The sequence below is a fragment of the Micromesistius poutassou genome (genome assembly GCF_964030765.1).
Source record: "Micromesistius poutassou genome assembly, contig: SCAFFOLD_1284, whole genome shotgun sequence".
In the NCBI taxonomy this organism is placed as follows: Eukaryota; Metazoa; Chordata; class Actinopteri; order Gadiformes; family Gadidae; genus Micromesistius; species Micromesistius poutassou.
The window spans coordinates 2,858-15,319 of record NW_028180302.1 but is presented as its reverse complement, the minus strand read 5'-3'; the positions used below and the strand labels follow the sequence as shown (position 1 = coordinate 15,319).

The window sequence follows — 12,462 nt, the reverse complement described above, 5'->3', positions numbered from 1 at the left end:
ACAATCGACACTGTCGATATATCTCCAAATAACCTGGCCTGTGATTGGTGGAGACAGACGGCAATACAGGAATTATACTCATGCATTATCACACATCATTCCGATAACATGAGTAATATATCTGCTAATACTGAACCACACACCTTTAATAACATGTGTTATAGATCTTATAATATTGCATCAGACACCTGCATCATAATATATCATTCTAATAAACATGTGTAATATATCTTATAATTATCACATCCATCTAATACTGAATAATAACCTGCATCTGAATACAATAAATCATGATTATAATGTGTATAATATATCTTATTATAGTTTATAAGAATGTAGAATAATAATAGAGAAGAAGAAGAATTACAACGCTGTTCTTTGACTAAAGGGAATACAAACATCAAATTAAATCCTAAAAATGTAATCTATGCATTTAATCTAAATCAACATAGTGATTTCTGATACATGTTGTTTTAATTTGTATTTTCTGTTTGTCCGTAGTAACAACTTAATGCTATTCATGCACGTCAATGTTACCCCCCTCCCACTCCTCTCCCTCCTCCCCCCTCCGCCCTCCTCCCCCCTCCCTCCCCTGGTCGTGTCAGGTGTCGGCTGTTATTTGATTGCGGAGGAAAAGTGCAGTGATGGAGCAAACAGGCCTGCTGAGATATGATGACAAATGGCCCCAGATCCCAGTAAATTACTTTCGGTTCAAATCGAAATTTCATTCAGTTTGCTGTTCGGCGAGATGAAGTAATCTAAATTGTGGACTCAGAAGGAAGATAGAAGGAAGCGGGAGCAAGCCTTTCATTATCCAGAGGTAGAGCGAGAGGGAGAGAGAGAGAGAGAGAGAGAGAGAGAGAGAGAGAGAGAGAGAGAGAGAGAGAGAGAGAGAGACAGACACAGACACAGACAGAGAGGCAGCGGGCGAGAGAGAGCGCGCGAGAGAGAGAGAGAGAGAGCGAGAAGGTTAGGGACGAAAGAGATGAGCAGAAGCAAATCTAAAGTGTTGACACTATGATTGAAAAGGTTAACCCATGCACATTATATATCACCCTGTAATGGAACGGCGAGACGGAGACCACGCTCTAATGGCGAAGGCGCTCTGTCTCCGCCCAGACGCACCAAGACCCTCTTAGGCCTGATTGCTTATGGTCCAGGTTATTATTGCATTACGCACACACAGGCAGCGGCTCCTAAAGCACTGCACTGCTACGCCCTTCCTGTGGGGGGCGGAGCTTCTGCCTCCACGTGCGGAACGTGTTGCCCCTGTGGCGGTCCTCGAGAACCGCGATAAGTGGTTCTGAAGGGTTTTAAGTTTTAACGAATCAGAGGAACTCGGAGGCGGATATGTTGTTGTTAACTCCTCCCCCCCCCCCCCCCCCCCCCAGTTTACAGCTGTGGGGCCGGAGAAAAGTAGCATGTAGCATGTGTGTTGTGACATGTCACATGTGTACTGACAGTGTGTGTACTGACGGTGTGTGTACTGACGGTGTGTGTACTGACCGTCTGTCGCTGTCTGTCTACCTGTCCAGGTTATTCGGGAACAGTGGGGCGTGCAGTGCGTGCGGTCAGTCAATACCGGCCAGCGAGTTGGTGATGAGAGCACAGGGCAACGTCTACCATCTCAAGGTAAAACTACAACCAACAGGAATAATGAACTACATTACCCATACACACATCTCAAGGTCAAACTACAGGAATAAAGAACTTACAACCAACAGGAATAATGAACTACATTACCCATACACACATCTCAAGGTCAAACTACAGGAATAAAGAACTACATTACCCACAAACACACCTACAATCTCAAGGTAAAACTACAGGAATAAAGAACTACATTACCCATACACACATTTCAAGGTAAAACTACAGGAATAAGAACTACATTACCCACAAACACACCTACCATCTCAAGGTAAAACTACAAGAATAAAGAACTACATTACCCATACACACATTTCAAGGTAAAACTACATGAATAAAGAACTACATTACCCACAAAAGTCTACCATCTCAAGGCCAAAACTACAAGTTACAACTCAGAAGCTTTGTTAGAAATCGTTCCCTATTCACTCACTCACTCACTATTCCCTATATAGTGTTATGATATAGTGAACTATATAGGGAAGGAACAAACGCAAATTCGGACACTACGCTGAACATTTCTGAAAGTCATTTGTGTCAGTAAATCCGCCGCATTGCATTGTGGTATACGGGAGTATCATGTAGGTAACATCGTATGTTCACTCAAAATTTTGGGTATTTTACTGTCCACTATAAAGTAAATGAAATTAACCACTGAGAATTCGAACGCCACTACAAAATGGCGAGCACCCTATATAGTGTGTATAATGATTTCAAACACAGCTACTGACACTTTCAAATTAACTAGAAATCCCAAAACACAATTTAAAACGACGCAGCTCTCATAAAACATGCTATTAACCCTTGTAGTATGTTTCTAGTTTTAATAATATAATTATTAAGTTTATAAAAAATATATTGATATATTCTAAACCCCTCCAATAACCAGCTAACCCACGTTATCTCATGTATACATGGTGGTCCGTGATCTAACCTTCACCCTCCACCCCCCAGTGCTTCACCTGCTCCACCTGTCGGAACCGGCTGTTGCCAGGCGACCGTTTCCACTACATCAACGGCAGTCTGTTCTGTGAACACGACCGGCCCACCGCGCTCATCAACGGGACACCTGAGCTCCCTGCAGACCAACCCGCTCATCCCCGACCAGAAGGTAACCCTTAACCTCTAACCCTTAACCTCTAACCCCCAATCCCCTGATCCCCGACCAGAAGGTAACCCTTAACCTTTAACCTTTGACCCTAACCCTGACCCTACGCCTAACCCTGACCCTAACCCTACCCTGACCCTACCCTGACCCTTACCCTGACCCTACCCTAAGCCTAACCCTGACCCTACCATAACCCCCTAACCCTATGCTAATGCTGACCCTACCATAACCCCCTAACCCTACCCTAACACGGACCCTACCCTAATGGGTCTGAGTAGGAGGAGTAGAGACATGTTGTTTTGGAGCTCGCAGCGTGTGGCTGTGATGTGGACATGAGCTGCAATCATATATATGTAAGGTATAATGTATAGAACGCCGGTCATTATAAGCCCTGACAGGGCTAACCGGACCCCGACGCAAAGCGGAGGTGTCTTGCTTCACCCTGAAGGGGCTTATTTTCGATAATGACTGGCGTCATCTATACATTATCCCGCTTATTTCACGGCTACTTGCCTAAATGAAAAAATAACTAAACCACAGTGTGTCTTTTCACAATTTATTTGTTACCATTTGTTAATCAGCGGAGAAATAGTTCGCCAAAGACGTTGACATCGCTTAGCAACCGAAGACGCTGGGGTTGATAAGTTACCGGACTACTTGCGGAGTGATACGAAAGACGTGAATCAGAAGGCTAAAAATCCACTTTCCTTGACAGCAGTCAATATATGCTTAGCAACGGTCAATAGTCAAAAAATAATTGGCAGCCGGAAGTCGGGAAGGCCCATGCAAGTGAACGGAGCATTCTACAGCATTGAGAAGAGCCCTGTAATAAATATAAATATAAAGTATATAACATCATAGGGTGGATATAGAGGTATATAACATCATAGGGTGGATGTAGAGGCATATAACATGTATATAACATTATATAGAGAGGTATATAACATGTATATAACATCATTGGTTGGACAACTTATCGCTGTAGTCACCCTGCTCTGAATGTCAGGGAGCGGGCTGGAGATTAGGATGTAGTGTGTGCGTGTCCTTCTGTGTGTGTTTTGTGTGTTTGTATGTTTTCCGTGTGTGAGTGTGCCTGCGTGTGTGTGTCTGTGGTTTGTATGTCTTTGTGTATGCGTGTGTGTGTGTGTGTTTGCATGTGTTTGTGTGTGTACGTGTGTGCCCATGTCCGCGTGTTTCTGAGTGCGTGTGTGCGCATGTTTGCATGTTTCTGTGTGTGTGTGTGTGTGTGTGTGTGTGTGTGTGTGTGTGTGCGTGTGAGTGCGTGTATTTCTTTCATGTCAGAGACAGACTAAGAGAGGAATGATATTGTTGGAGCATGTATTTCACCTTGAGTGGTTTTATGAGTAGATGAGAGGAAGGACTCCATTAAGTCCCCCTCCTCCCCTCCCTCCCCTCCCTCCCCTCCCACTCTCTCTCACTCTCTCTCTCTCTCTCCCACTCTGATCGCCTCTCTCGCCCCGGCCCTTTTAAGAGCTTGTCACTTTTACAAATCAACTGTAAGAGCTCTGAGAGCACCTCGCATTCAAATTGAAAGCCGCGGCATTATCTAGCTTAATTTTAAATGTCTGTTTAAGTTCCGCTCCTCACCGCACTGCCGGCTGTGGTAAACACCAGCCTCATCCTTTATTTACGCCCTAACATCAATTGTAGTGAAAACTCCTGAATTATTGATGCTAAAATGCAATCTGAATATTGGTCCGGGTGCCTTAATTATATCTCAGGAGGAATTATTAAATGAAGCGGACGCCTGGCTGGGTCTGGGGGGCTTCGGTACGTGGCCGTGGTGAATTACCCCCCCCACCCCCCCACCCCCCCCCCCCCCCCCCTTGCGAGCAGAGCACCGCCACACTTAGACCACGTTTATGTCTCGTAGTTCGCTCTGCAAAACATCGCATTGAAATGCTCTTAAGGTGGTTCACGTTAAGTGAGGCTCAGCCCCTCTGTCAGCACGAGACGCTGTGCTGTTCCGGACAGAACACTCTGGGGCTCAGAACAGAACACTCTGGGGCTCAGAACAGAACACTCTGGAGCTCAGAACAGAACACTCTGGAGCTCAGAACAGAACACTCTGGAGCTCAGAACAGAACACTCTGGAGCTCAGAACTGAACACTCTGGAGCTCAGAACAGAACACACGGGAGCTCAGAACACTCTGGAGCTCTGAATTCCAGAGAGTTCTGGACGGAACAATTAGAAGAAGAAGAAGTTCAGAACAGTTCAGTCCTGCTCCAGTTGGACACCATGCTAGCTGGGTCTTAGTCAGGCTTTATGTTTAATATATTGGGGGGGGGGGGGGGGCTGGGGCGTGAGGGGAGCAGTGCATTATAGGAATAATCACGAGAGGAGTCAGTATAGCTCCACACCCCTGGGCCATCATTTGTCAGGTGGCACCGTGGTAACCATGGTAACCATGCTACCCGGTGGCCAATCGGGGCACGGCAGCAAGCGATGACATGTGGCCCCGCCAGCTGTGGCGTGTCACCACGGCCGGCCGCCGCATTCCGGTTTGTTATCGTTGCTGGAGGCGCAACTTCGGCGTCAGTACTGCCACGGCCGGCGCCATTTTTGAAATGTCGGCGGTGTCGCCCTGGGCGACGTTGTTATGTGCGGTCGCCATGCCGACGCAGGCCACGGCAACGCGTTGAAGCGCTCGCCGTTGGTACCATCATGCATCATGCACGCCTTATGTCAACAAAGGTCTCCCAGTAACACGAGGGGACACACCCGGTGGGAATCAAACCCCAAACCCTGGCAGGGTTAATGCCCCGTGCTCCACCAATGAATGAACATATTAAACCATTCATAACCATGTATGTACATACCTTCAACCATAAGAGATGGCTGGTGTCCGGGTGATTTGCAGTGAGACTACAGTGTGCCGTAAGTACGGTACGATACAGCTCCATCCGCCTCAGAGCTACGGAGCCGTGCGGGGAGAAGCCTTTGTTTATAAGTGCAGAGGGTCGCTTGGTGTGAGTCTAAAGAGCCCTATCATTTGGCTTTGATGACGTTATTATGACGGCCATGATGGTTTACATTAGCATCATTATTGTCTTAGTGTTAAGTGGCTTAGTGTTCAGGGGGTCTTAGTGTTCAGTGAGTGTGAGTGTTCAGTAAGTATGAGTGTTCAGTGAGTCTTAGTGTTCAGTGGGTTTTGAGCGAGGCAGTGAGCTGTAGTCTTTAGTCTTAGTGTTCAGTGAGGTCTGAACGCGGCGCCGCTGCTGTTGTCTGGCCGGGCTTGCTGCCCTTGGTTTATTGTTCTTCCTTCAACACTCCTCTCTAATCTCTCGGTCAGGACGGCCGGCTCCTGGCGCGGCAGCGTGACCCGGGAGACCGCCGCCTCCCGGCGTCCGTCTTTTTAATTAGACCCCCAAAGTTGGAGTTTGCAATTACCAGCCGCCTAATAGACGGCCTCCCAGTGAGTTCGGAGCGGAGGGGGGGAAAGCAAATTATTCCTTAGCGGTGCGGAAAAAAAGGGCAAAGAAAAGTTGGTTGAATGTCGGAGTAAGCGAGACAGATAATTGTCTTTTCTCTCGTAATTCAAGAAGTGGCTGTGGCGGCGCGCTGCGCCGGCAGATGGTTTCCATGGCCGCGCTGATCAATAAATAAGGGAGAGCTGCTTGGCTCCAAGAGGGGCTGAGGCCTCTATTAACCACAACAAACACTCCAGGGTGCTCCACTTTCACCGCTGCTCTGGTGGACCCACGCCCTGGTAAGGTCGTTATGCCTCAGGCCTCCAGATGCACCTCTGACCTACCGTTTCTCTGTCTCCTCTGTCTCCAGGTGTGTTAAGAGATGGAACCCGAACCGGAAGCTGGAGGTGTGCCTTCGTTTTAAGCCCCTCCCCTGCCACCATCGTTGAACCCATGGCAACCACGGGGGATCAGCACCCTGGGAAAACCACATCCTCCATCCCAGACCTCCTGACACCACGCCCTCTCCAGCTCCTCATCTCTCACACAGCCTCCATCTCGGCTCGGCCTTCCTCCGCAGATACGGGAGAAAAAAACTCTCACAGACGCCCGCGACGTCGGAGCGCCAGGGGTGCCAATCCCGGAGCGACGGAACTCTGGTCGAAATTCTCCGAGAACTTTGGCAGCGGTCTGCGGAGAGCACCGCTCGGTCGGAGAGAGTGGCGACTGAGGAGAAACGATTGCTTTCTGGATTTGGCATTCCCGCGTTTGTTTAGAAGACATTTCCGGGAAACCAGGACCTTTTAGTTTCCCTTTCTTCGTTTTCTATCCTCGATTCCCGACAACATGTTGTTTCCACTTTCTATATTTTAAATGTTGTAAAGGGGATGTGTTTCTTCTTCGGTGATTTATATATATATATCCTAAAGGTATATATATATATATGTCTATATATATGTAGGGGGTTTAAAAAGTAAAAGATTCTGTGGCTTTTCATGGGAAACCAATCATGGACACTCTTGGTGTATTTGTAAAGCTATCATGTATGTAAAGTATGCATGTCAATGTCGTCGTCCAAGCGTGGTTCCAGTACACGTATCCCTCCGCACCGAGCCTCACCACTCCCCCCACCCCTCCAATAAACCTCCGCCTGTGGCAAGCTGAAGAAAGATAGTCCGTTCATGCTCATGTAGAAACATATAAATGCTGAATGAAAGAAATTTATTTGTGATATTTTCCGAGACATTTGCTCCAGTACGGTGTATTTAATAAAATAATAAATAATGCAAAAAACATGGACGCTTTGTTTGGCATTGTAATTTGACCAGGTCTGTTAAATTAAGTGTGAACTTTATGAGGAGCATCACATGAGATCTCACATCTATGAATACATCTACAGCCCAATGTGTGGCATGTGGCTCAGGAGGTATCGTGGGTTGGCTGGTAACTTGAAGGTTGCTAGTTCGATCCCCGGCTCCTCCTAGCTGAGTGTCGAGGTGTCCCTGAGCGAGACGAGCTCCTGACGAGCTGGCTGTCGCCTTGCATGGTTGGTGTGTGAATGTGTGCATGAATGGGTGAATGTTAGGCCATATTGTAAAGTGTTTTGATTGGCCACTGTTTAGAAAAGTGCTGTATAAATGCAGTCCATTTACCTCCAACCACACATTCATACGTGGCCATAGGGGTTTTCTGGGGGTGTCCTCAGAAGCCCCAGAAGGTGTCATTAGCTTCAGGGCCCCTCCTCTGTGTGTGGAGGGCTGTCTGCTGCTCAGTAACTGGTGTCGGAATTAATATTCAACATGCTGCCTTTCACTGTCACTTCCCTGCATGGCAATTATCAGTGGCCATGATGAGCGCCCCAATGGAAACGGATAAACATGCATCTTCTCTTTGTGCTCACAAGAGCGTTTGCTATTCATCAGCCTAATGCTTGACAGAAATAGAGAAAAATGTCCCTTTGAAGATTAAATTACTGTAGAGTGAGAGGGCTCTCACTCTAGTCTCTCACTCTAGTCTCTCTCTCTCTCTCTCGCGCTCTCTCGCTCTCTCTGGCGTGGACAAATTGAAAAGGCTATTTGCAGAACAAATTGGTGTTTGAAGTCATTGCTGGACCTAATAGGTCTGAAGGAGCAGCCTTTGTGATGCTAGGCCTGGCCGGGGTGTTGGGGCTTCCACTAGCCTGCTCGCTAATATGTGGGCTACTGCTCCTTTGTGGACCGTGGCTCCCTGGCTAAATCAACCTACATCACACAGATACGCAGGGAATGCGTTTTTGGAAGATTCAATCCTGTCTGGAGAGGCTGCCAAAATGTGTTTTGATTGGACGCGAGTCGGGTTCCAACTTGTATAATTAGAAGGAAGCGCTTCAGCCATGGTGGGAGAGGTCGGGGATGGGAGGTCACCACCACGTTTCATTCACTGCTCATTCAACAAATTAATTTAAAAGCTGGCTGCAGAAAAATGCAACTATTTTTGGTGATATGAGCAGCGATTAGTGAAGATGTCAGTTTAGCATACAAGATAAACAACAAATGATCATCCAAAAACAAAAATGAATGATAGTACAGAGTTATTGCTCTTCTTTCATGAACAAATACAAGCTATTCCTTTCGTTGTGTGTGAAGCCCCGGGTGTGTGACTCCCCACCAAAAGGTTCTGGGTTTGATTCCCAATGTCCTCTGAGTCTACCTGTAGGCAACCTGGATCAAGACTCCCCCTTAACCCAACCTGCTGCTTAAGGACATGAATGAAGATGAACATAGGCTACATTTGTCAGAAGAAAGAGAAACAACAATATATTGCTGTCGGTACAGTAAGTGCCAAGCACTTACAATCGCTAGGTTAACCCATTCCCTGTATACAAAGATAAGCAAAGATAGCTAGGATAAGATGCTACACAATGCTCAGTACTATTATTAAGTGCAAGGACGTACAACACAACACAGGCTATGCAGACTGGGTGAACTCTGACCGAGTGAGTCTTGTGTATCGCTCCCCTATGAGTGCAGCCCAGCCCTCCACACCAAGGTCCCCCCTCGGTCTCTAACTAACACTTTATCATTCCAACCCACCTCCTAGCTTGCTAAGCATAAAACGGGTTGACTGGCTGTGTCCTTGAGCAAGGCAGCAGGCCTGGTGCTGAAGTGGCTCCCTGGACGCCGCAGTGTGCTGGTCCGGGGCCGCCTGTATCGAGGGGCCCGGGCGGGTCAGAGGCAAAGGACAGGGCCTCCCACGGGGGCAGTAAACCCAGCTAACCTTGGTTGTTTTATAATGAGGTAGCCACAATCGTTAGCTTATAGTGAAGTAGACACAGAGCTGTGATGCTAACACTGGTTAGCTTTATAATAAGGTAGACACAATGCTGTGATACTAACCTTGGTTAGCTTATAATGAGGTGTGATGCTAACCTTGATTAGCTTATAAGGAGCCCTAAAGCTGTGGTGCTAGCCTTGGTTAGCTCTTAGTGAGGCAGCAACAACACTGAGCTGCTAACCTTGGTTAACATATAGGCCTACTGAGGTAGAAACAAAACGTTGATGCTAATCTAGTTACAAGACATGGTCAATGTTTCAAAATGAGTTTCCAAATAAAAGGTACATTGAAAAATGTACTACAATCAAAAGACAGACCGTGCAGAAGTGATGACATTAAAAAGCTAGCCAGCCATTAGCCTCACTTATCGGCCTCTTGTAAAAAAATACTGAAATTGTTAGCGGCCATACAAGGAGTTTTGAGAGGTTTGTGAGCAGGGTTTGAGACAGGGTTTAAGATTCTAAATCTTATCAAACAATTTGGCAGCACGCCACCCACTTCGGTAGCCTGCCACAGACTGTTGTCATGGCACCCACATTGGAACCCTGCCCTAGACTGTTGTCATGGCACCCACTTTGATGTAGCCTGGCCTAGACAGTTGTCATGGCACCCACTTTGGTGAAGCATCCCTCGACTGTTGTCATGGCACCCACTTTGGTGAAGCAACCCTCGATTGTTGTCATGGCACCCACTTTGGTGATGCAACCCTAGACTGTTGTCATGGCACCCACTTTGATGCAGCCTGCCCTAGAGGGCCCGGTGGAGGTCATCTTCCTCAATGTGATTTGTTTTTCTCCATTGTGTTAAGCGGCACTTCTCCATGAGGAGCAGTTTCCTCACCTGTAGGAGTGCCCTACCCCTACACAACACTGCATCCCATCCCCTCTACTGGAGAGGGCCCCCTTTGGGACACTGTAGGGGTGGCATTGAGGGCCCCTCATAACTTGTTCCATTGGAAGGGCACCCAAAGGGAGCCTCAGGTCTAGACTACTGCGAGGTCACCTCATCGGGCAGTGCATCACGTTTTCTCCACTAAAAGGCTCTCGTTAGGACACTTTAGAGAAGGCTCCTGCTTTAGAGAGCCCATCATGGTAAGGTATAATGAGGGGGGGCCCCAGAGGGCACTGAGTCCTAACCCTGTGAGGGCCAGCCAATAGGACTCGTCCTTTTCCTTTCGTTTGGAGGGTACTTTACGGACAGCGCTAGAAGGTGGGGTGACCAGGCTAATAGGAGCCCATGTGACCATCACCTGGTTCTAAGCCTGTTTTAGGCTGACCAATCACAGCGGGCATTGGGGGACTTAATGGCGGGTGGATGTTGGTGTGATTTGCTTTCAGATGTGTAATCAACCTCCTGAAACACCAAGCTGACATCACCAAATCCTCTTCATCATCATCCTCCTTCATTAAGCCGTTTACTCGCTCTAACATATTGTAGGCCCTCTCTCTCTCTCTCTCTCTGACTCACACACACGAAAATAAAGATAATTGCATAAATATAGATAAGCTGTCTACATCTAAGTGCACAGAGATCATAAATGTACACATTTAGGCTAAATAGGCTCAGTCACACACACAGACTCTTTCTTTATGAGGCCCGTGTTCTACAACCAGGTGGGATGGTGATTAGCTATAGCAAGCCGCTTCAGAAGCTACCCTGTAGTGTCATGGGAGTATCCAACCTGGGGTCCGCCCTCACGTTGTCTAATGTTCCCTCTGACCAAACATCTGAGAGGAAGTGGGGTACCGTATTAGTGGTGGTTTCCCCTGAAGTCGGCTGAGGTGTTTGATGTGAGCACTAATGGACTTACTTTACTCTCTCTCTCTCTCTCTCTCTCTCTCTCGCTCTTTCTCCTTCCATCATCTTTCTTCACTTCCAAACATGAGGTATCCTTTCAGGAGAAAACCTTATCACCATTGTTTTTATCCTACTCATAGTCTCATAGCTTCTCTTCTTGTGTGGAAGCATGCTAACTCCTAGCTAGTTGACGTATCCTAGCACCCAGCTAGTTGAAGCATGCTAACTCCCAGCTAGTTAGAGCATGCTAACTCCTTGATAGCTGAAGCATGCTTGCTCAAATCTAATTGAAGCCTGCTAGCTACTAGTTAGTTGAAGCATGCTTGTTCCTAGCTAGTTAATGCATGCTACCGACTAGCTAGTTGAAGCATTCTAGTTTATAGCTTGTTGACGCAAACTACAAGCTGTGTAAAGCACGCTAGCTACTAGCTACTTGAAGCATGCTAGTTCCTAGTAAGTTCACACACCCTAGCCACTAGCTAGTTGAAGCATGGCAGTTCTTAGTTGAAGCATGCTAGCTCCTAGCTTGTTGACACATCCTAGCTCCTAGCTGAAGCCTCTCTCCAGCTCTGGTCGGCCTCCGTCCCGGGGGGCTGCGGAGCCCTCGGTGCTGCTGAACGCGCCCCCAGAGACCGACCCTCCTGAACGCTACATGAGTTTACCATTAAACTAAGTAGCGTTACAGACGACTACCACTGCTCTGTGCTCTCAAACACTCTGACCCTGCTGCCTCTCCACTCAGACCCAGAGCAGACCCCATACATCATAAACACACTCAGTTCAATATAGAACATTGTATAATTCAACACATAATAAACAGACACAATTCAATATGAAGTGATCAATAATTCACCGTAGGCCTAATAAAGAGGCTTGATTCAACGTATAATAAACTTTGGCCAGTCGAGCACGTCCTAACTATTTTATCAATAACATATATCATAAATTTGAAACCCAAACAATGCCATGACTTGATGTTTTCTGAAACGAGAGGCTTTTAGACTCAAGACTCACTTGTTCAAAGCTTACCTGAACTCTGCATAGCCTCCCACCTAACCCCCCCCCACCCCCCCTCTTACGCACTTATTGTATGTTGTACGGCCTGGCACTTAATGTACGCACTTATTGTATGTTGTACGTCCTGGCCCTTAAAAATAGTACT

At 47.2% G+C, this 12,462-nt stretch overlaps 1 protein-coding gene across 1 annotated transcript; it reads left to right on the top strand.

Annotated features, from left to right (window-relative positions):
• Positions 1-1,538: 1,538 nt before the first annotated feature.
• On the top strand, positions 1,539-6,900 carry LOC311370928 (uncharacterized protein; the record flags this gene model as incomplete). Its single annotated transcript, XM_084489211.1, has 3 exons — positions 1,539-1,632; positions 2,605-2,761; positions 6,562-6,900. Coding segments are annotated over exons 1-3 (529 nt in total), but the record flags the coding sequence as incomplete, so codon positions are not given.
• Between the last annotated feature and the right edge of the window lie 5,562 nt (positions 6,901-12,462).